The following is a 21,775-nucleotide window of genomic DNA, read 5'->3' as shown; positions in this document are numbered from 1 at the left end:
CGCAATATTAGTTTTAAAAAAAGTGGAATTTCAGTAAAAGATTTTGCATGTGTAGCTATGATTGAGAAATGCGTCATTGCCATTTGACTATGAAATTCAATGTTTTTCATTGTCATCTTTGGAAAAATGAAATTCAAACAGATTGCTAAAAAAAAGCATTATAGTGGGTCTTCAATGTCTTAAGTGACCTACGAGTCTCTCAAGATAAAACCCATCGCCCCCAACTTTTTGACTCGACTTGCAGCAAAAAATTGGAGTTACGAACGACGTCTTCATAAAACAAGCAAAAGAGATAAAAGTTCAAGAGTCCTTTTTAATGGATGTTGTTATAATACTCGGTGACTGTATTAGTTTCTCATGATTATTAGCATACTCCTCTTGACTTTTACTTTTGCCTTGCAGTGGAGATGGATGGAGCTAGAGTTGTTCACCATTTAATCGCACATGACATGAGGGTGTCCAGTAAAAGACTCTGGGTAGCACAATTGAAATAATTGATTTTGCGCTTGACAGACAGGAGTCAGTGACCTGAATGCTTTGTCTTTTCGGGTGAGGAAGTTGACCTATGAGGAGGGGGTTACACAGCGCAAAGGGGCGGGTTAGTAACGTCTTCGGATGGCGCTCAAGGCACCAGGACCACCCTCATGGTGTTGGTGTAACCAGAACCCGGACGCCAGCCGGTCACGACCAGCGCCACGTCACCGCTCTTGAAGAAGTTCTTGTGTTTTCCTGCGCAGGTAAAATTTATGCAAGGTTGTTGCTAACAAATCTTGGTGTGGTTCATCCTTTGAAATGAATTTTCCCCATTTTTTACGGGTTACTCACCGACTTCCAGGGCAAAGTTGACGCGTTGGTCGACGTCCTCGGCCCAGACGTCGTTGGCGGCTTTGGTGTAGAGCACGGGGTAGATGCCACGGTACAGGTGAGCCTGGCGAGCCGCTTGTCCGCAGCGGGTCACGGCGATGATGGGAGCGCGGGGCCGATACCTGGACAGCATGTGAGCAGACCTGCCCAAGAACAAGCAAAGCAAATGTTGCAGATTTTCTAATTGTTGCCTCTGATTGATTGATTACTATCAATATATCAAGTCTTATTAAAATTTGATTTGACTTTTATTTTTACCCTAAAGGGTGCATGGTGGACGTGTGGTTAGCACGTCGGCCTCACAGTTCTGATATCGAGAGTTCAATCCCCCATGGGTTCCGACCTTGCTGTGTGGGTTTTCTCCGGGTACTTTGGTTTCCTCATACATCCGCACCCTCCCACACTGAAGTCAGGTGAGTGAACCACAACGCTATAAGGCGGCTTTTTAATTTTTCAATTTTCGAAAAATGAATTAAGAAAAATGATGAGGTCATTCACTTTTTAACTTTTTTTAATCCCAAAAAGAAAACTAAATATTCTGATTAATTTCTTTCTTAATAATTCAAAATGCAGTAACTGATTTTTAAACTTTTGTAATTTCAGATCATTTTAAAAGAAAATTAGTTTCAAAATCTTTTAATATTCCGTTTTGAAATTGTTAATTTTATTTTCATTGAAAAACACGAGAACTACAGTAAAAATCCTCTCATTTATGTAACGTAAACAATAACTTCATTTATATATGAACTGATTTAACCAAAAAATAGATATCACTTATTGACTTTGAAAATATTTTCATGCCAACTCCTTTTAAATAATTTTCTGTGTCACCGCTACACGCTCCTAAAAACACGGTGCAATTTGTCGGTCAGCATTTCATCGCTGGCCAGGAAGTGGACAGCAGGCATTTGTAGGCTTTTCAGGGCACGCTGACATCTGGGAACAACTTGCTGACATCAGTATGGCCGAATCCGTTTGAAAAGTTGCAAGGCGAAAAAAAAGAGCAAACAATGACACTAAACCAACTAATTGCTACTAAGTAAACCTGATCTGTGATGTTCTATCAACCTCATCTACTTGAGCTGCCTGTATCAAATCCTTTTTTGAGGATGAACTCCACCGTGAGAGGAATGAAGGGGGAGTTAAAATTATCGCGGAAAATGTCAGGGTTCACCTCCCAAAAGGTCAGAAGTGGCTCACTCCAGCGGAGCTGGCGGGCCTTTTTGGAGGAGAGACCACGATCAGGAGGGATTCTGACCTTCCCGTTTTGGTGAGCACGATGATGGCGCTGGCGCAGCACTTGAAGGACGCCTCCACCGTTCCGATGGCGACAGTTTCCGTGGGGTCGCGGGTCAGGTGTGAGGTGCGACGAAGCTCTTCGAACATCTGCCTGTGGAACATGGCCGCCTCGGCTTCACGGGCGATCTAAAAGTGCAGGTGAAAAAAAACAAAAACAAAAAAAACAGTGGAATGAATGACTTCCCATGGTCACCCAATTATCCAAGATTGCGGATAAAACATGTTTTCAGTGACAGCGATCTCAAATAGCTATCGAACATTATGCACAAATGCATAGAAAAAAGTCTACACACACCCTGTTCAAATGCCAGGCTTTGACGAGGCAGCAAAAATAGATCCAGTATTTTGAATGACCGCTAATTAATGTGGGCAGCGAAACAAGATACTCGTCATTTTGTTGTTGGTTAAATATGCGACGGGTCACACCGACCCGTTCCCATTTGCAGCGTTCCCAAGAAACAAACAGCAGGTGGGTTGGCGTCATTACATAACACGTGGCCTGACACTTCTTTACATCACAATCATGTGAAAGCTGTATTTTTCAATATTAGAAAATTAGCATCCAGGTTGTTTTTCGCCGAGTCTCGTTTTGGGAGTCGCCAAAAGTTTTAGTGGTGTTACCGTCAAGTAATTGTGTAACTTGTGTGAAAAACGTGTTGAAAGCATCTGTGATTTGGTGTATAAAATCAGTAGCGCTGCAAGGATCTCGAAGGGCTCCAAGCAAGAAATCCCTAGTGCCCCCAGACCGCCCACGCACACGGCAAAAATATGTTTTCGCCCACAATAGATAAGTAAACGATGTTATCAAGCCACCTCAAAAGAAAAGTTGCCAGACACTATGTAAAAAACATTCTAACCCTAAACAGTTTATAATATAAATAGATGACATAAAAATATTTTATATATATATATATATATATATATATATATATATATACATATATATATATATATATATATAATATAAAATACAAATTATTAATATTTTCTTCTTTTTTATTAACTAATTTAATTTAACTCATTGCGATGCCACGATGGTCTAGTGCAGGGGTCGGGAACCTTTTTGACGGAGAGAGCCATAAACAATTCATATTTTCAAACATTATTCCTTGAGAGCCATACTCAGAATTTAAAAGTAAAAATACATGAAAATGTGTGCATTTATTAATCATTTCACCACTTTGAAAGTTTAAAAAAAGTATCTGAATTCTTTTAAGAACATGTTTTCACTGTTACTAATCAATGAGTATCAATGAGAGTATGCATGCAAAAGAGTATAATGAAGAAAAAATATAATTAAAAAGGCGCTAGAGATAGTGTCGGCGCCACAGTGTGACACTCCCATTGGTGCGTTCGGGGCTTAGGTGGTCTCTCACCAGCGGTTCCCATATTTTACCACACAGTTTAGCAGAGAGCCATATACACCCATCAAAAGAGCCACATATGGCTCCCGAGCCATAGGTTCCCTACCCCTGGTCTAGTGGTTTGCACAGCTGTGGGCAAACTATTCCACAGAGAGCCTTTAGGATAGGCATTTCCACCAATCAAGTGTCTTACAAGTGCAATCAGTTGATTGCATTCAGGTGCTTCTCGTTTTCTGTCTGTGTTGGGTCGGTTAGAAGAAAAACCTCCACTCACAGCAGCCCTTGAGAACCGGCTAGCAACAAACCGATCCAGCACCGGGATAGGCGACACGGATGACCAAAGAGTGCTCATTTTAAAGGGTTAACTAACCAAAGAGTCCAGCACGTACAGTTTTTGGGAAGGACTTTACCTGATGCTGCGTGCGCACGGCCTCCAGCGGGTAGTCGCCCTTGGCCGTCTCGCCACTCAGCATGATGCAGTCGTTGCCGTCCAGAACGGCGTTGGCCACGTCGCTGGCCTCGGCGCGGGTGGGACGGGGCTTCTTGGTCATGCTCTCCAGCATCTGAAGGCCGACGACGAGACACTAGCGTAAATGACCGGCGCGATCCGTTTCCCCGGATTTCCACGGACCTGAGTGGCGCAGACGATGGGCTTGCCCAGCCTGTTGCACCTGCCGGTCATCATCTTCTGAGCGATGAACACCTTCTCCGTGGGGATTTCGATTCCCAGATCTCCGCGGGCCACCATGATGCCGTCGCTAGCCTCGAGGATCTCATCGAATCTAAGATGGTCGGAAAGTCCATTTACAAGAGCCATTTTCGGTCTGTATTCCTGAGTTATACTACTACAAAACTACTACTACTATAGTACTACTTATAGGCATGAAACGCCCGTGCTTGAAGATCGCTAGCCGGTATACTGTGGAAATGGGAAACAGTAAAGTATAGCTTAATATTCATTTCATTTCTATTTTCTTTCATGTGAAATATAACACTGGGTGATAAAGGAAAAACTGAGACCAGTTTTGGGTTCCACACCCAAAAATACAGTTCAAATCAGCGGTGAGACCTGAAGAAGTGTTTATTTATATAACCGATAAATAGTGTTTATTTATCGTTTCAGATCTCACTGCTCATTTTAACTGCATTTTTGTGTGCGGAATCCAAAACTGGTCTGTTCTTCCGTTATCCCGTGGAAAACGTTTCGTTGGCTGATTTTATAGAGTATAGCTTAATATTCAATTCATATCTATTTTCTTTTATATGAAATATAACACTGGTGAACACTTTATTATTTCTGGACCTAAAGCTGATTTTAGCTATTTTTTTTGAGTGCGGAATCAAAACTCGTCTTAGTTTGACCTTTACCACGTCACGTTTATGATATAGGATACCCTCAATCTCTTAAAATATAAGAAATATTTTGGATATGTACTTGTTATATAAAATGTTCAAATATGGAAAAATAAAAATTCAAAATGAAGTACAGAAGCTACGGGCAACAATAAGTCTGCAATTACTTAATGTGATTAAAAACCAGACTCCATGGAACAACGTGTATCCCTCCCTATAATATATGTACCATATTTCATTCTGATCTGTCCCCAAATAACAGAGGAGTAGAAATTTTGGATAGTATCCTCGCCAAGAACAAAGTAAGATTAGTAACTAAGGAATTTCCGTCCATTCCGTTCTGGAATCACATAGAAGCTAAGACTCTTAGCGAGGATTTTTCAGGAGTCCGCTGAGAGGATTCTCGGAATTTTGAAGAACCCCGGCTCTGGTCTTTGGCTTACTTGCGCACTCCCTCATGGTTCTCCAGTTTGCTGATGATCTTGATGTCCTTTCCCTTCTCCCCCAGAGCTTTCCTGACGGCGTGAACGTCAGCGGCCTTGCGGATGAAGGACGCGAACACCATGTCGACTCCCTGCTCCACGCCAAACTTCAGGTCCAGGAGGTCCTTCTCGGACAGGGCGGGCAGGTCCACGGCGGCGCCGGGTAGGTTGACGCCCTTCTTGCTGCCCAACATGCCGCCGTTTTCAATCTCGCACATCAGGTAATCGTGACCTTCCGGGATAAGAATTTGGCTGGTAAAGTGAGTGACCAGAAGAGGACCCCCAAAAATAGTCCAACATTGTTCTTACCAATATCTTTGACCTTGAGGGAAATCAGACCGTCGTCAATGTAAATGTGGCTTCCGCTCTGAACGACCTTAGTGATGTTTTTGTAGTCCAGCCACAGTATCTTTTCGTCACAGTTCTCCATGTAACTGTCATCCAGCGTCAGCTTGATGGTTTCACCTTTCTTCAGCTCCACCTCGGCAGTGCCGCTCTGTGCGACAGGAACCCATCGATAAAATCTTAAGTCTCTAACCCGCCTCCGACCCTGTGGTGGTTATCTTGCGGGAAAAGCTCACCCCCTTGATGAGCCCCGTTCGGATTTCTGGACCCTTGGTGTCCAAAGCAATGGCCACGGGCCTGTAGCTGGGAGAGCCGGCTACGAAGCTTTCCGCTGCTTCGCGGACGTTTTTGATGGTCTCAGCATGGTACTAAAGCACAAATAACAAAACGAGGGCAAACGATTCATATACAGTATAATAATTTCCGTTAATTACTATAAGTATAAATAACCAATTTCATGACCAAAAAATGACCTTTGCCTTCAATACATCATGAAACATAAGCCTTTAGTATCTGCATTTCATATGTAGATTTCTGTGTTAGGTCGGTCCAATTCATTTTGTGTACCGCTTATCATCACCTGGGTCGGGGGTGCTGGAGTCCATCCCAGCTAACTACGGGTACCAATGAGTAAAAATGTCTGGTATGCTATATTTTAGTGTGGAGGGGAAAACAAATGTTTAATTAATCGCATGTATAATTTGGACACTAAAAACAAATATTCAAATTCTATATGTGTGTGTGTGAGTATCTAAGTATGTATATATATATATATATATACACATTTATATGTGTGTGAGTATCTATGTATATATATATATACACATTTATATGTATATATGTGTATATATATGTATATATGTATTCATACATATATGTATACATATGTGTATATGTATTTATACATATATGTATATATATGTGTATATATATATATATGTATGTATGTATATGTATAATTTCTAAGTGCGTCACTTTCTCAACGCAAGCCAAAGGGAGACGTGTAAATCCTGACCAACAACTGCATCACCATTTTTAGCTGGTGGCACAGCTCAGTTGACCGTCCCAAAACAACTGCTCGAGGTGTGAGAAGAATATTTCCACCTAAATTTGCATTTACGTACAGGCCAAGTGTGTGTGTGTAGATTTGGATGCTCGGCAGGCATCAGTGTTCTCGAATGCAAGTTGAAAATGTTCATAAGACGAGGATCATCCAAAGACATTGAACTGAGCATTGCTTCCAGCGAGCGAGGCCACGTGCTTGCGAATCAACTCTGAGAGTCTCAAACTATTAATAGCCGTACTGACAAGTCACCACCCAGAGGTCAATTTTGTTTTGTCCTCACCGAGACAATTTGCGCGTCCACTTTGCGTTCATGTCTCTGTAACTCAAACTGCATACTGTAAGCCTAAAAGCCATCATTAGGAAGACTTGCGTGACTTTGCACTTCTCAAAGTCACCTTTTCTGGAAAGTTTCAAAGAGTAGCAAGCGGAGCTTGTTACTAGTCCACTCAGGTGACAGCGAAGTAAAAGAAGTATGACCTTTAATAAAGGTGACAGTTCAACCGGACATCTCTCCGACAGGCCAAATCGCAAGCAGACTGAGTACAAGATCCAGTTACAGGCATTGCGCTAAAGGGTACATTTACTTCAATCCCTCCCAAAGGGCCAACTGGGCTGTTTTCATTTCATGAAAGTAAGAGTGAATTAAGTTAAAATACCTATTTTTGGATATAATAATTGAATTTCTTGGAGAAAAAAATAACAACAGCTGGCCGCCACAGTGTAAGGAAACTTCAGTATGTACTTGAAGGAACAACTTTCATTCACGTCGGCACAAACTCAAATGAACTCACTTCATGCGTGCCATGAGAGAAGTTCATTCTTGCAATGTTCATCCCGGCCATGATCATCTCCTTGGCCATGGCGACGGACCGAGAAGCCGGTCCTGTAAGAAGACATTTTACAAGAGACATTAATGGATAGAAAAAAATATATCAAGCAACTCTACTGTATAAAACTCTTACTAGCAAGAAAATGCACAATGAAGAGGAAAAAAAGTTGTACCAGCCAAACTATGACTCATTCATTCATTTTCCAAACCCCTTATCCTCACATGGCTCGCGGGGCGTGTTGGAGCATATCCCAGCCGACTATGGGGGATACCCTGAATCAGTGGCCAGCCAATTGTAGGGCACGAGGAAACAAAGGACAACCATTCACGCTCACACTCCTACCTAGGGGCAATTTGAAGAGTTCAACCAAGATACCCTGGATGTTTTAGGGTGTGAGAGGAAACCGGAGTACCCAGAGAAAATACAACCGGTGTGAATTATAGTCCAGAAAATACACCAAGTGCCATAAAGGGTTTGGGAGTGGACTTCTGCCATTTAGAGAGTTTAACCCAGGCTACCCTGCATGTTTTAGGGTGTGGGGGGAAACCGGAGTACCCAGAGAAAACCCAAACAACCCCGGGGAGAACATGCAACCGGGCCCCCAAGTATGAATTATAGTCCAGATAATACAGCAAGTGCCATAAATGGCCTGGGATCGTATTTCGGACCTATGGTGCAGATGATGCCAGTGTTGCGGGACACGGCGGGCTCCGAGTCGATGTCCAGCAGGCACATGTGCTCGATGAAGGTGTCTGCCATGGCGGCGTGCAGCTGCTGGCTGTGCATGATGGAGGACTCCTTTGACTTGGACATGATTGGACACGTGCCTTCGGGACTACGTCTGCGGGAAAGAGAACAGACAATGTGAACGATTTGTGGTTGGTGATCAGGACGTCCATTCCAGTCTACTTGAAGACCCTTGAAAGGCGCTAAAGAACAATTTCATCTTTTCAGTGGCAAAAACTGAGGAAATGAACGAATGCTTTTGGGATCATTTCTGATGTCTTGCTAGAGCGCCATTTACGAAATAGCATTTTGAACAAATTGTGCTGTATATTTAGATTAGATCAAATTAGATTACATCGTAATAGAACTTTGAATTGATTTTTTTAAACGCGGTTAAAGGAATGTTTAATAAGGACCTGTCAATTTCGATTTTTTTTAACGTAATGAAGACATCAATTCAAATAAGTGTGGCCCGTGTGTATTTTGCTCTGGGAATTTTATTTAATTGCCTTTTTAATAAATCTTTTGCGATGGCTGCAGTTGACGGTAACGGACGTCCAATCTATTTAACCTGAGAGGGGCTAGAAAAGTAGTTTTCTATATCAATGTCCCTCTTTTACGAAGAGCGCTAATACATGTCCACTCTCGCTGGAAGGGTTCACGGTCTGAGTGGGCAGACGTGCGGCGAGACGGTGGTTTTGGTGCGAACTGATCAAACAGCCCGCCTGCATAAAGCAACAAGGACAGAAAAACTGCATTCTCCGCATTCCACTGGGAGTAGTCGTTCATCCAGGTCACTTGGACTTCGACGTCGAAGCACAGCCACAAAGAGTCCATAAGCGAGACTTATGCGAGACGCACCAGGGACAACTGTTGTTGAGTCAGAGAGCGTGCTGGGCCGCCATTCAATGACCCTAAAATAACCATCTGGGAGTGTTGCTGGACAGTGGACAAATGCTATGACTGTTTTGCTTTTCATAGCGTGAAATGAACTCATCACAGAAAAGTCACTGCGCAAAAGGCTTACGCTCGTATTAGATTTGGTGGTCAAGTCTAGTCAAATCTGGGGTGGTAAACGTTAGAGGCTAAAGTGCTGAGTGTTTAACCCTTTCCGGGAGAGTGGTCACTAAAGACCTTTAAGGAATTGAAGATATTTGGGTATCAATAAACATAAATACTATTTGCATTTTTTAATCATTATTAGTCCTTATGGTATTTTTATATTATTTTATGTCATTATAAATAGATTTATCTAGTAATTTCATGTAACTAAAAAGTCAATCAATGCGATCAGAATAAATACAAACTGAAAAACAATAGCAAGAACCCCAAGTAATACTACTAATTAGATTTTTTTTCACAGCACTGTATTTTTTGGACGTTATAAAATTTGCACCAGTCAAGGAACGCACAATGAAGAAATAAATATAAGTCGGACTGGTGGGTAAATTGCATTTGGAGGTGGCATTTATTAAATTTGAATAGAAACCAAGAATAATCATATGATAAAGGCATTATAGTGAAATGCAGAACAACAGGCTAAGTGTGAAAAAAAGAAAATTCTATATCAAGGTCGCACTTGACTAGTCACAGGCCCAGCCAAACTTGCAAAAAAGTTCCTCTTATAGTCTGGAAAGATATATCTTAATAAATTAGAATATCATGGAAAATTCAATACAAACTATATATTCATTATTAGAAGAGTGAACTAACTAATGTGTTTTTTTAGGATTAAGTTAATGTCAATCTAATTCCACATCTTAAATTGCTCCATAGAAAAGTCTATGTTAATGTAACTTTCTGCTACAAGATGATAATTTATTGAAATACACCTGTATGCGGTGAAATGTACTAAAGAGTAAAGTATTTTAAAGTTAAGTACTCTGAGTGCATCTAAAAATACACACGATAAAAACATGACCAAGGTTGCCATTTAAAAATTGCAAGGAAAAATGTCCAAGTCCAAAATTTCTGGGTAAAAATCAAAATGTATCTTGAATCAACTTTGAGTTTATCATCAGCAATTAATAAAGCATGAGTTAGGAATTTCAAAAAATGGAAGCAACAAAGCATAAAGTACATTCTTGTGATTACATGCTTCTTATTATCCATAGTGGGTGAGTGAATTGAAAATACATGTATAGATACACAATATTTTTTTTATAACCTTTGACAAAATGTTGAACTGTTTTCATACATACTCACACACACACTTGTATGTGCACTCACCTTCGGGATGAACTTTGCAGGGAACCAAAGCGCCACTTGACTGCCCGTGGCAGCTGCTATTTATGTTTCTTGGCCAACTGGAACTACTTTCCTCTGCTGGGTAGCAAATCGCTGCGCTTGGCTGTCCTTTTTAACTCATTCACTGCCATTGACAGTGAAAGCCATCCAATCCATTTCAACTGGCATTGAGTCATCTTGTTTCACTACCGTTGGCGGCGATGAATGTCCAATCCAATTTGACAAGAGTATTGGCAGCGATGGAATGATCGACCTAAATTCAACATGGATTGGACGTCGATCGCTGTCAATGGCAGCCAATGAGTTAAAGATTCCCTTTAAAAAGAGCGCCTGTTCATCGGAGTGAGCAAAATAAGCGTCAGAAAGCTTTAAAAGTATATATTTAAACTTTTTTGTTTTTGTTTTTGGGTGAATATGATTAATCTTTATCAGGGAACCTTGAAAAAGAATAATAACAAAATGTTTAAAAAAAAGAAAAAGTAGGCCTGGGCCACTGTATAATATAATATAATAGTATATATTACAATAATCTGCAGTACAAATGAAGAATTATTTCTCAACTACTAATCCAAATGAGTCAAGATACTGTAGTATTTGTCACTATTTTTGATGGCTAAATATTGTTCACTTGAATACTAATATTATTTGACTACATTCTGGGTGCCATCCATTAGCATATAGGCCCTACGACTTTTAGCATGATTTTCTTAAAAAAGGTGCTATGAAATATTAAAACAATATGTTTTACACAATCATTTTTAAAAAGTGACAGAAAATGCTGAGAAATAAATGTATATATATTTTCTTACTGTCCACAAAATCTCTAAACAGTCACAGCCAGAATTTCTCAGGCTCTTAGCATGCTAGCTTTACATGATTTCTATTCTGGTTTTGCCAAGTGACCATTGTGTTGTTGTCTCAACATGTTCTAGCAAGCTCAACACGAGAAAGCGTGGCATTTTTTAAGAAATTGAATTGAACTTAATGTTTTAATTTCTGGGTTGTATTCCTTTAAATGTACATTTTTGTAGTGTAAATTTGTTGCATCATGTTACACTTTTGTCTGGAGCTTTTCATTATTGATTGCTGTTTTTGGTGATCTCGGAAACAAAAAAGTAATTTTTAAATGACGTTGCATCTCAAAAGTAGTTTGGTCACCTGCTACTCAAGGCCCCAATAAATGTATCTTAACTATTTTGGAAGACAATTATTATTATATCAAACCCTAAGACAAATTATTGATAAGATTATGACTACCTGCAGCAATTAAAGAAAAGCTCCATTATCTACATGTGCTAAATGTCCATCTTAAACAAGACAATGCATATGTTAAGATAACCAGTGACATTGATGCTTTATACATTTTGTGCATAACATATTGTAGCCAATATACAGTAGTTGACCAACATGTCAGAGAAGTGTCATGTGATGAACCCTCTTCAAAAATAGTCATCCTCCACTATGTCATGTCACCAAGAAAATCTTTGACATTACATTCCGACAATTGCATGTATGCTTTAGTTCATCCTTGATGAAAGTTAATTGCCTCTCTAATGTTTCAGTCATAAATGTTGAGGGGAAAAACTAATATCATACAAGTGGTCACGTGGTAAATGCACACACATTTGAAAGAGAAATGAGTGAGTAGGATGTTCCCTTTAAAAAAATGCAGTATGATTATGCTTGAAGCTTATATGCGATGAAACTGCTGAATTAATTTGAGCATCTTTAAACCAAATACTTTTATCAACAGTGACCCCTTGTGGATGATTATTGGAAGTGGAGAAATACTGTCCTAGACTTGAATTGACGTTCTTTAAATGCACAAGAAAAAATAAAAGAGCCAAAACAACAACTAAAGTAGTGCCATCAGTTAAAAAAAATTGAGGTTATTGAACTATTTCAACTGATGCATCAACTTTTAACCCTTTCATGCACAAATAGTTTTTTGTCTCTCTTTTCAGTCTAAATTGGACCTAGGTACAAGTGTGAATGGTCCGTCTTGTTGTATGCTGTGATAGGGTGTTTAGTTCAGGCTGCCCCCCGCCTACTTCCCATAGTCAACTGGGATGGGCTCCAACACCCCACACGACCCTTGTGAAGGTAAGCGGTTCAGATCATTTTATTTATTTAACCAGATCTCTTTCACCAAGGTGACCTGGCCACACTCATACCTAGGGGCAATTTAAATTGTTAAAACAGCCTATTATCCATGTTTTTGGAAAGTGGGAGGAAACCAGAGTACCCGGAGAAACCCATGCCCCCCTGGAAAAAACATGCAAACTCCACAGAGAAGGACCAACATAGATTCAAACCCTCAACACCAGAACTGTGAGGCCCATTTGCAAAACCGCTCAATCGGCAGGCTGCCATTCCACATTTTATTCCCTTTCATTTCATTTTTAGTTAAATTCTCTGTCTGCCATTAACAGCTAGTTGAAATGGTGTTTTCAATGTCAACTTTAGCCAATTTTCCTGCTTTTATTAACTACCACAAGCCATACTCTGTGACCCGGGTTGGCAGTCAAGAGGTTAAACTAATGAAAACTTTTAAATAGATGCCTGGGGTAGCCACCACTGTCCCAAAAGGGACTAATGAGCAAGGGGGCAAACGGCACACCGCTACCAAACACACTTTTAATTGGATTATCGTATGCTGAGAAAAGCACTTAATGAAAAAGCACACATGTAGGGAGGTCTCACAAGTGTGTAATCTGAGCAGACTGTGGAGCAGCAGGCGGCTAACTGAAGATTAAGGTCAGACTGAGGATGCTCACATTCAGACGGGGGGTGGAACAAGGTATGTCAATTTGTCTTAAAAGTTTTCAAGGAAGGACGTTTGGACTGGGATTCATGCAAATACGGTGCGAAATCAGGAGGCAAAACCACATGGTGCATTTGTGGCTCTTTCCTTCTGGAGGTCACGCGAGGCCGGCCGGCGCCTACCTGCAACCAATCGTGCGACCGATTCTGTGACATTCTGTTGTTCACATCGCACTAGAGTCCCGTTAATAACCCGGTCATCAAACAAGGAGCAGTCCAGATCTCTGTGGATGGAATCATCGATTCGTTGCTGTGTGGGAATTGTGGAAGATGAGGATTTTTCTGTGAAAGGAGGTGAGGTCTAAGTTGGATAGAACAAACAGAGATGTATAAAATTCTAATTCTAGTGTTTGTTTCAGTACTCACAGAATATTGAAAGGTGTTCGCTGTTAATCAAGTGTAAAATTGCTGCACATGGTGAGTCCAGAACATCTTTGTACTGTACTTTATATTACTAATTCACATTCTTATGAGCAGTGTGCCTTGATATACAAATGATCCAACTTGAGTTTTTTTAGCATCCTTTGTGTATATATATATATATATATATATATATATATATATATATGTGTGTATATATGTATATGTATATATGTATGTATATATGTATGTATATATGTATATATATGTATATATATATGTATATATATATGTATATATGTATATATATATATATATATATATATATATATATATATATATATATATATGTATGTGTGTGTATATATATGCATATATATATTGTGATTCATTATTATATTTTTAAGTAGAGTTATAAGTTTAAAATCAAAAATCAGATATACACACTGATTATGGCCCCAAGTAACACTCCAAGGTAGATTTATTTTCAAAGTTTTTTAATGTAAACATCCAATTCATTTATAGTAGAAAGACAGGCTGTGAATGGTCACATTTCAGTGCCTTTGATGATGATAGACTTCCAATCTATTTGGACTGGGAGGGGGAAATGAACAAAAGCTAAAACATTGAATTTCCCCTTTACTTGTTCAGGAATCTGACTGGCATCACCTGAGTGAAAGTGAGGAAGACTTGGATTCAGAGGAAGAGGAAATCACAGATGTAAACAACATTTTGAAAATGCTGAAAACCACCTTTTTTTTTCTTCATGATGACTTGGAATGACATGTTTGTACTCATCCTAGCAGGAGAGCTGTTTCATCGAGCCGGCCTGCCATCCTCATTTGGACCGAGACGTTGAGACAATCAGGAACCTGTATTCGTATCACTCCGTCACCATTAGGTAAATGCCTAAACAATCACTCATATGACACAGCAGTAATGTTTATTATTATCTTGATTGTCCTGATCACATATTTTTGTTTGTGAGTCCCAATGACCTGAATTTGAAAGTCTTCCAAATGTATTTCCCCCCCCAATTTGTACAAACCCATCGCAAACTTATAACCATATAAAAGAGTGATTTCAAAGAAGCAACTAAAATTCCAAAACAATCACAAACCCAATTTTTACTAATCATTTATACAAGACGATATCAAGGTTGCCAACAAATTGTTCATACGATGTATTTCACGTTAAATAAATGGATAAAGTAATAAAAATTGCTCACCCAGTGTGATTAATTGGATTGGATTGGATTGGATAACTTTATTCATCCCGTATTCGGGAAATTTCGTTGTTCCAGTGGCAAGAGGGTGAGGATGCAGGAATAGGAAAGGCATTTTAGACATAAATAGATAGGTAATAGATAGGTAATAAGTAGGTCAAGAAATAAATATATGAATAAATATATAATTAAATAAGCGTGTTGCTTAGGACATATATACATACATACATACACATAAATGTACATGCATGCATACGGTAGGTCTTAACACCCAGCCATTTTTTTGTTAAAGAGCCTGACAGCTGATGGGAGGAAGGATCTGCGGGAGCGCTCCTTCCTGCAATGAGGGTGCCGCAGTCTATTGCTAAAGGAGCTTCGGAGGGACTCCACAGACTCATGCAGGGGGTGGGAGGTGCTGTCCATGATGGACATCATCCTGCTCAGCATCCTCCGCTCTCCCACTTCCTCCACAGAGTCCAAAGGACAGCCCAGAACAGAGCTGGCCCTCCTGACCAGCTTATTCAGCCTGTTCCTGTCCCTCTCCGTGCTCCCGCGTATTGATAAGATTATGACTACCTGCAGCAATTAAAGAAAAGCTCCATGATCTACATGTGCTAAATGTCCATCTTAAACAAGACAATGCATATGCTAAGATAACCAGTGACATTGCGTTATTTTAGTTGCGATTTATTGACCTTAGTTGCTGTCGCTGGAATCTTAACTATGTCATGCCTTCATTGTAACTTTTACAGGGAGTACCGATCAATCGATCAAGTGGATGTTGATCTGAACATTAACGCAAATATTTTGCATGTAAGTTGAAAATGACATCAACGACAGTGAATTTCAGTGATATAGTCAATTATTATACATTGTTTTGATTGTTCCCAGGAGGAAGTGGCAAAGGCTTGGCGCATAAACCCAGAGGAGCCCATTGTTGTCCGCCTTCACTTCTCTTTATCGCAGTATCTTGGTGGACCTGGTGAGACTCTGCACCACGCAGACCGACCTAGGAGCATCAGATTTCTACATGATGTATATTTCTCATCATAGAACCCACCGTTGAAGTGTTTCAGCCGTCCGGTAGAGAACATTTCAATTTGGGAAAACAACTGCAAAAGTAAGTTTTATTTGATGCTCATATTCGACCCGAAAGGTTAATCTTTGCACTACTGTTCCTCAGTCTTTTGACCATCTTCATATCCCAAGAGTGGAACCATCTGACAAATGACAACGTCATTGTGAGACAAAAAAGAAGGCACAGCTGGTTCAGGCCTGGTGGAAGCATAAAAAAATTCCGCGCAAGACTTAGCATATGGCTGCCAAAGTGCGTATACTACTACATATTATCTGATGTTATAAAGGCTTTTCTGATCATCTCCCCCTGCTCCATAGAACTAACGCACTTCAAGAACGCAGCCGGAGGGGAAGGATTGTTTTGCCCGCCATTAAACTGAATCATTTCGCCAGTCACACAACATCTTACAACATCAAGAACCCGTCTGGAGAACTGTTCACTTACACGCCTAGTGGAAAGGTCAGTGCTTGTGATAGACACACAACACGAAAAACTTCTTTGTAATTGGGTCTCAGAAACAGTTAAAATCTTGGGGTGGCACATCAAAACCTGAAGGGAAAATTTCAGGATCTACTACTGATATGATTAAGACTTATAAATGGACAGACACCACCTTTCTCATACTAATTTCAGTGAGGAAAATACTGTTTATCCAATTGAGAAAAAATCAAATGAAATTTTCTGATTTGTAATTGTATAATGGATTTTACCGTCAGGGTTCCGAAGCGTGACAGAGTAGCAACAGTATCTAAGTGGGTGGAGCTTTTGCAAAAGATCAGTTGTCTAAAGTCCTAAAGTTCCCGAATACGGGATGAATAAAGTTATCCAATCCAATCCAATCCAATCCGACTTGAGGTTATTTTGCACGTTTACTGATGATAGTATTTGTACATTTACTGTTTATCAAATTAGGAAAAAAAAAGTATTAAATTTCTCTGATTTGTAATCGTAGATTTGCCCCCATGGATTTTACCGTCGGGGTCAGAAAGCGTGACAGAGTAGCAACAGTATCTAAGTGGGCGGAGCTTTTGCAAAAGGTCAGTTGTCTAATGTTCTATGACTGGAGGTTATTTTGTACGTTTTACTCCACAGAGGGTGATGGTGTCAGGAGTCAAGTCATCATCTCAGCTCAGCACCAAGCAGCTGATAGAGTTACTGTTCTTCTCTCAGGCCATAGGGCACTGTAAGACCACCCCAACTCTGCAACATGGCTTCTTGGCGCAGGTAAAGCTAATTAAAATATTAGAGGAAATCTCTACATTCGGTTTGTTGGTTTTTAAACAAGAAGTTTTGAGTCAGGTCAGCTCTATAGTACCATGCATTTGTGAATGTTGCTTTGGGGTCACATGTGGCAAAACCATATTTAAAAAAAAACTCTTGTACTTGCTTGTCTTGCGAAGGGGGATTTGGATTTGCGATTTTATTGTTTGAAATTGGAGATCTAAATGAATTGACATGTCTCTCTTCCGAATTTTTAAAATAAAAAAGAGGCACTTGATAACGAATGCACTTTACAGAAATGTATAGTGACCAGAAGAGCTGGAAAAGTTGCATGAGAATGCGTTCTTGCTTGACAATAAACTTGAAACGATTTTGAATTACTTCCCGTTAATTAGTTGACTTGACTACAGTCATTTCGTGTATATTTAGGGTCACTTTATGTAGATTTTGGAGCATTTTCAAACATGTTCAATTAAGTTTGTGTCACTTTGTGATGATTTTATGACATTTCCTAGTCACTTCAGGTTGATTTTATTTTTTTTATTCTGGACCACTTCTTGCATTTCCCCAATAACTCATTTTAAGCATTAAACAGGTTGAGCATCATGATTGATTTATTACCCACACACTTTTATTTATCATCCACACACATGCACTTGAATTTGCCCGCAGGTTATGAGATACGCAGAGCAGAGAATACCCACGTTGAACGAGTATTGCGTGATTTGTGACGAGCGCCATGTTTTCCAGCACGGCCCCCTGTTAAAGGTAAACAAAACCACATGTGAGAATGCCGACAAAGCAATCAACACGTTCCACCTTTGTGGTATCGCCAGCCTGCCGTCTGCTCCCGCGAACTGTGTGTCTTTTCCTTTCACGCCATGGGGACCGTGTGGGGGGCCACGGAAGAGGCGGCAACCGGCGCGGAGGTCAACGTCGTTTCCATTGATTGCCGAATACGTTGGGTGGATCGTATTTTTTAAGATGACGTTAATCCGTTTGACAGGTGGTCGACTTGCTGGTGACGATGTGCAGGGCAGCTCTGCAGTCGTCCCGCAAAAGCATCATCTTCGAGCCCTATCCGTCTGTCGTCGATCCCACAAACCCAAAAACGCTGGCCTTTTGTCCCAAGGTATCCTGTCAGATTTTGCTACCCATCAAAAATCGCCACTTTGAGGTTCTTCTTTTTTTCACTGGCGGATATTGTTGACATTATTTTTTTCCCTTTTCTGCAGAGAAAGAGCTATGAGAGGCTAGAAAAAGCCTTGGATGCTGTTCTGCTGATTAGGAAGATGCCACAGGTCAATCTTACACCTTTGTTATGATTTTTGTCTCGGCTTGACTTGATTGTCATCGTTCAATCTGCATGCAGGGTTCGTATTCTGAAATAAAGAAGCAGATGGATGCGATTGACCCTCTTGCTATTCCTTTGCTGCAATGGTAAGTAAGACGGGGCAAATTAATCACTTTTTAATTGTGTGTGTCAACTCACAAGATATTTTAGTAATGAGCGATATTGACCCTTTCAGGGACAGGGGTTACTACAGTTCACTCTTAAGACCTTTAACTGGTATGAGTGGTTTTCACAGTGCTGAGATAGAGGGTTCAATCCTGTGTGGGTTTTCTCCGAGTACTCTGGTCTCCCCATTCCGATAACACGCATAGGCTAATTGAGCACCCCAAATCGCCCCTAGGTATCATCCTGTGTGTGAATGGTCGTTTGTCTATAGGTGCCCTGCGACGTTCCTTTTTAAGAATTTATAAATGTATTCATTTATAAAAACGAAATAACATTTAAATGAATCAAAACAGAAATGCACTATGGTAAAGCACTGTAACATTGATTTTAATGCTATGTATTTAACTCATTGACTACCATTCACAACAATTGACGCCCAATTCAATTAAACTGTGTGGCTATGAAGTTTCATTTTTTTAAATAACATGAGGTGTCCATTCCATTTTGGCCGTGAGAGGCCAACAGTGATCATTCAGCGTTAGTTTCCAACATCGGGTAGCAATCGATGAGTTCAAGCATTTGAGAATTCAGTCAGTGATTGCCTTTATTACTTTTTATATGGCACGTCGCCACTCAGAGTGATTCTCAGCTCATTTGTTCATATGTTCAGGATTTTATCCAGCAACAGATCTCATATTGTCAAGCTTCCAGCAAACAGGGTACGGCAGTGCAGTCTTTGATTAACATTAGCAGTACATACTGTAAAAGTAGCATAGATGTTAGAGAGTATACATACTACAGTATTTGTAGAACTGACCGTACTTACGACACATACCTCTTTCTGTCCTCGCTGCCCAATAGCATCTGCCATTCATGCACACGCCTCACCAGTTCCTGCTCATCAGCAGCCCTCCATCCAAAGAGGCTCGTTTTCAAACTGCACGCAAACTCTACGGAAGCACCTTTGCGTTCCAGTAAGAATATTTGCTTACGTCTCCTATGTATAAGGATCATAGTTCTGATTCCTCGTGATAATCAATTCTTCCTTCTCAGTGGTTCCCACATTGAAAACTGGCATTCAATTTTAAGAAACGGACTTGTGAATGCCTCCAACACAAAGTTCCAGGTAAGGTCGGATTGGTTGTTTCATTTATAAAAGGGAAGATCATCAATCAATTTTTTTGTAAATGCAAAAAAGTAAGACTTTATTTTCAGGGCTTTTTGCTCAGCTTTACCAGCCATTTTTTATTCTCTTTTTTAAAAGATCCACGGAGCTGCATACGGCAAAGGCATCTATTTAAGCCCCGTTTCAAGCATATCATTTGGATATTCTGGTATGAATACACTTCAATTTTATTTTATTTTACGAGAATGTATTCTTTGGATAGCAACCTTTATTTTTTGTTCCAGACATGGGCAAAGGACAACATCAGATACTCAGCAAAGAAGAACTCCTGAAGAAACACAATCGCATGAACATCATCCAAAAGGTCAATCACTTTTATATATGTATACTAATATTCATTCATATTCTATTGCTCAACTTTACTTTATCTTTTCTCCTCATTGTAGGATCTCCCTGGCAGGTTTCTTCAAAGCAGAAATCTAAACTGTGTTGCACTTTGCGAGGGTACATCTAAGAAATATGATCCTTTCAAAATTCACTTATGAGCGCTAGTGAAATGTCTTTGACATGAGGTATTTTCACAGTCATAACATCGAAGGACCTTAAAAAACACGGCAACATCTGGGTGTGCCCCGTGTCCGACCACGTGTGCACACGTTTCCTCTTTGTGTAAGAACAACCTTACGCCACAAAATCCAATCTTCCGTTCCATTCCGTTCAACGCAACACGCTTTTTTTTTTATCGTAGGTACGAAAACGGTTGCGTGGGAGACGTCCACATCAACACCCAGGAGGACGAAATCCTGAACCAAATTTTAGATGTCCTTGCAACTAAGGCCGGAAGAATGAATACCCCAAATGGTGGATAACAGATAAGAATATTTACTCTGAATTTATCTGCGGAGTGGACTCTCAAAATGTGTTTTATTTTTGTATTTGAAATTAGTATACAGTGGTGCCTTGATGAACAGTAAACACACAAAAACTTTTCTTGATTCAAAAGTATAAAAACAATTGTCGTTCGAAATTTTAGGTCCTATGGAAAAGCATTTTTTCAACAGCTTCTTCTGACAAGATGAAAACTAATACGTACCATGTTTATTTTATATTTTTTAATATATTATATTCTAATCAGGCGGCCTGGCGGACTAGTGGTTAACGTGTCGGCCTCGCAGTCTGGGGTCCTGGGTTCAAATCCAAGTCGGTCCACCTTGTGTGGAGTTTGCATGTTCTCCCTGGGCCTGCATGGGTTTTCTCTGGGTACTCCGGTTTTCTCCCTAGGTATGAGTGTGAGTGGCTGTACACCAGCACCCCCCGCGACCTTAGTGAGGATAAAGCAGTTGAAAAAATGAATGAAAAAAATGATTATATTCCTATTCATTAATGCCAACTGTTGGTGTGGTTGACTGACTTGGGGGAGTAGAATCGATTCTCGCTCTGTGGCAGTATGATTGTGAGTGCGAATGTCTCTTTCTGCCCAAAAGCTACCTGGCGTCCAGTCTAGGATAATTCCGTCTTTCGCCTAAAGACATGGTATAGGCTCCGGCGATCCCTGCAACCTTTGCGAGGATGCTCGGTACGGATGATGAATGAATCTTCATCATATTATATCCTTCATTTTTTCCATCAAGGTAGTGAATGCAATTGAAATTGCCCTGCTTAGTGAAAACACGTAAAAAAATCATCTATAAAGTTCGTTTTTTCTGAGTAAAGAATATTCCAAATTGTTGTATATTCATAACTTCAAATGAGAAAAAAGCCGCATCCACGAAAAGCCACATTTAAAACCCACAATGGATAACAAAATGACAAGAGTGTGCTCATTGCTCATATCAGCAAATAACAGGAGATGCATCCCACCCCATGAGGCAGAAAGGCAACATTATAACACCATTGTGCTTCCACAT

The 21,775-nt window shown here is 40.1% G+C and overlaps 3 protein-coding genes across 9 annotated transcripts in view; 2 read left to right on the top strand and 1 right to left on the bottom strand.

Annotated features, from left to right (window-relative positions):
* The window catches only part of LOC144071059 (potassium/sodium hyperpolarization-activated cyclic nucleotide-gated channel 3-like), a 29,284-nt gene extending 15,496 nt beyond the window's left edge, over positions 1-13,788 (top strand). Inside the window, exons 10-18 of one of the 5 annotated variants that reach the window (XM_077595791.1) lie at positions 403-476; positions 559-737; positions 836-997; positions 1,130-1,277; positions 5,389-5,525; positions 12,541-12,679; positions 13,299-13,376; positions 13,578-13,693; positions 13,759-13,788. The gene's annotated coding sequence lies outside the window, so the exon portion shown is untranslated. Of the gene's footprint in view, positions 1-402; positions 738-835; positions 998-1,129; positions 1,278-5,388; positions 5,526-8,984; positions 10,219-12,540; positions 12,680-13,298; positions 13,377-13,496; positions 13,694-13,758 lie in introns of those variants that run through there. The other 4 variants (XM_077595793.1, XM_077595790.1, XM_077595789.1 and 1 more) reach the window with 4 other exon arrangements.
* On the bottom strand, positions 294-10,609 carry pkmb (pyruvate kinase M1/2b). Its single transcript, XM_077595799.1, has 11 exons — positions 10,559-10,609; positions 8,272-8,444; positions 7,565-7,656; positions 5,944-6,075; positions 5,672-5,858; positions 5,324-5,594; positions 4,159-4,309; positions 3,938-4,090; positions 2,123-2,289; positions 826-1,007; positions 294-729 (listed from the first exon to the last, which is right to left on the bottom strand). The coding sequence occupies exons 2-11, from the start codon at positions 8,414-8,416 to the stop codon at positions 623-625; spliced, it is 1,587 nt and encodes a 528-aa protein (XP_077451925.1). The 5' UTR covers positions 8,417-8,444; positions 10,559-10,609; the 3' UTR covers positions 294-622.
* On the top strand, positions 13,593-20,847 carry LOC144071060 (protein mono-ADP-ribosyltransferase PARP6-like). 3 transcript variants are annotated; one of them, XM_077595796.1, is made up of 23 exons: positions 13,593-13,693; positions 13,747-13,816; positions 14,411-14,479; positions 14,563-14,660; positions 15,737-15,797; positions 15,876-15,966; positions 16,038-16,104; positions 16,168-16,311; positions 16,380-16,521; positions 17,155-17,286; positions 17,956-18,051; positions 18,120-18,212; positions 18,290-18,415; positions 18,519-18,584; positions 18,656-18,723; positions 19,413-19,461; positions 19,604-19,716; positions 19,796-19,868; positions 20,007-20,076; positions 20,153-20,232; positions 20,315-20,372; positions 20,453-20,537; positions 20,617-20,847. In XM_077595796.1, the coding sequence occupies exons 2-23, from the start codon at positions 13,814-13,816 to the stop codon at positions 20,735-20,737; spliced, it is 1,905 nt and encodes a 634-aa protein (XP_077451922.1). In that variant the 5' UTR covers positions 13,593-13,693; positions 13,747-13,813; the 3' UTR covers positions 20,738-20,847. The 3 variants fall into 3 exon arrangements, with proteins under 3 accessions (XP_077451922.1, XP_077451923.1, XP_077451921.1); XM_077595797.1 differs by having other exon boundaries at positions 13,604-13,693; positions 13,759-13,816; positions 14,566-14,660; XM_077595795.1 differs by having other exon boundaries at positions 13,604-13,693; positions 13,759-13,816.
* The last annotated feature ends 928 nt before the right edge of the window (positions 20,848-21,775 follow it).

The sequence above is a fragment of the Stigmatopora argus genome, chromosome 3 (assembly GCF_051989625.1).
Source record: "Stigmatopora argus isolate UIUO_Sarg chromosome 3, RoL_Sarg_1.0, whole genome shotgun sequence".
Lineage (NCBI taxonomy): Eukaryota > Metazoa > Chordata > Actinopteri > Syngnathiformes > Syngnathidae > Stigmatopora > Stigmatopora argus.
The sequence above is the reverse complement of the archived record's forward strand: the minus strand, read 5'-3'. Positions and strand labels throughout refer to the sequence as shown.

What these genes read in the sequence shown, in the direction of transcription:
- pkmb (XM_077595799.1), bottom strand. Translation starts at nt 8,416, where the DNA reads ATGTCCAAGTCAAAGGAGTCCTCCATCATGCACAGCCAGCAGCTGCAC. An exon ending in GAACGGGGCTCATCAAGGGG is followed by an intron (nt 5,859 to 5,943) that starts GTGAGCTTTTCC and finishes CCTGTCGCACAG; the next exon opens with AGCGGCACTGCCGAGGTGGA. An exon ending in CCATCGTCTGCGCCACTCAG is followed by an intron (nt 4,091 to 4,158) that starts GTCCGTGGAAAT and finishes GTCGGCCTTCAG; the next exon opens with ATGCTGGAGAGCATGACCAA.
- LOC144071060 (XM_077595796.1), top strand. An exon ending in AGGCGGCAACCGGCGCGGAG is followed by an intron (nt 18,213 to 18,289) that starts GTCAACGTCGTT and finishes TCCGTTTGACAG; the next exon opens with GTGGTCGACTTGCTGGTGAC. An exon ending in CTGTGTTGCACTTTGCGAGG is followed by an intron (nt 20,373 to 20,452) that starts GTACATCTAAGA and finishes GTATTTTCACAG; the next exon opens with TCATAACATCGAAGGACCTT.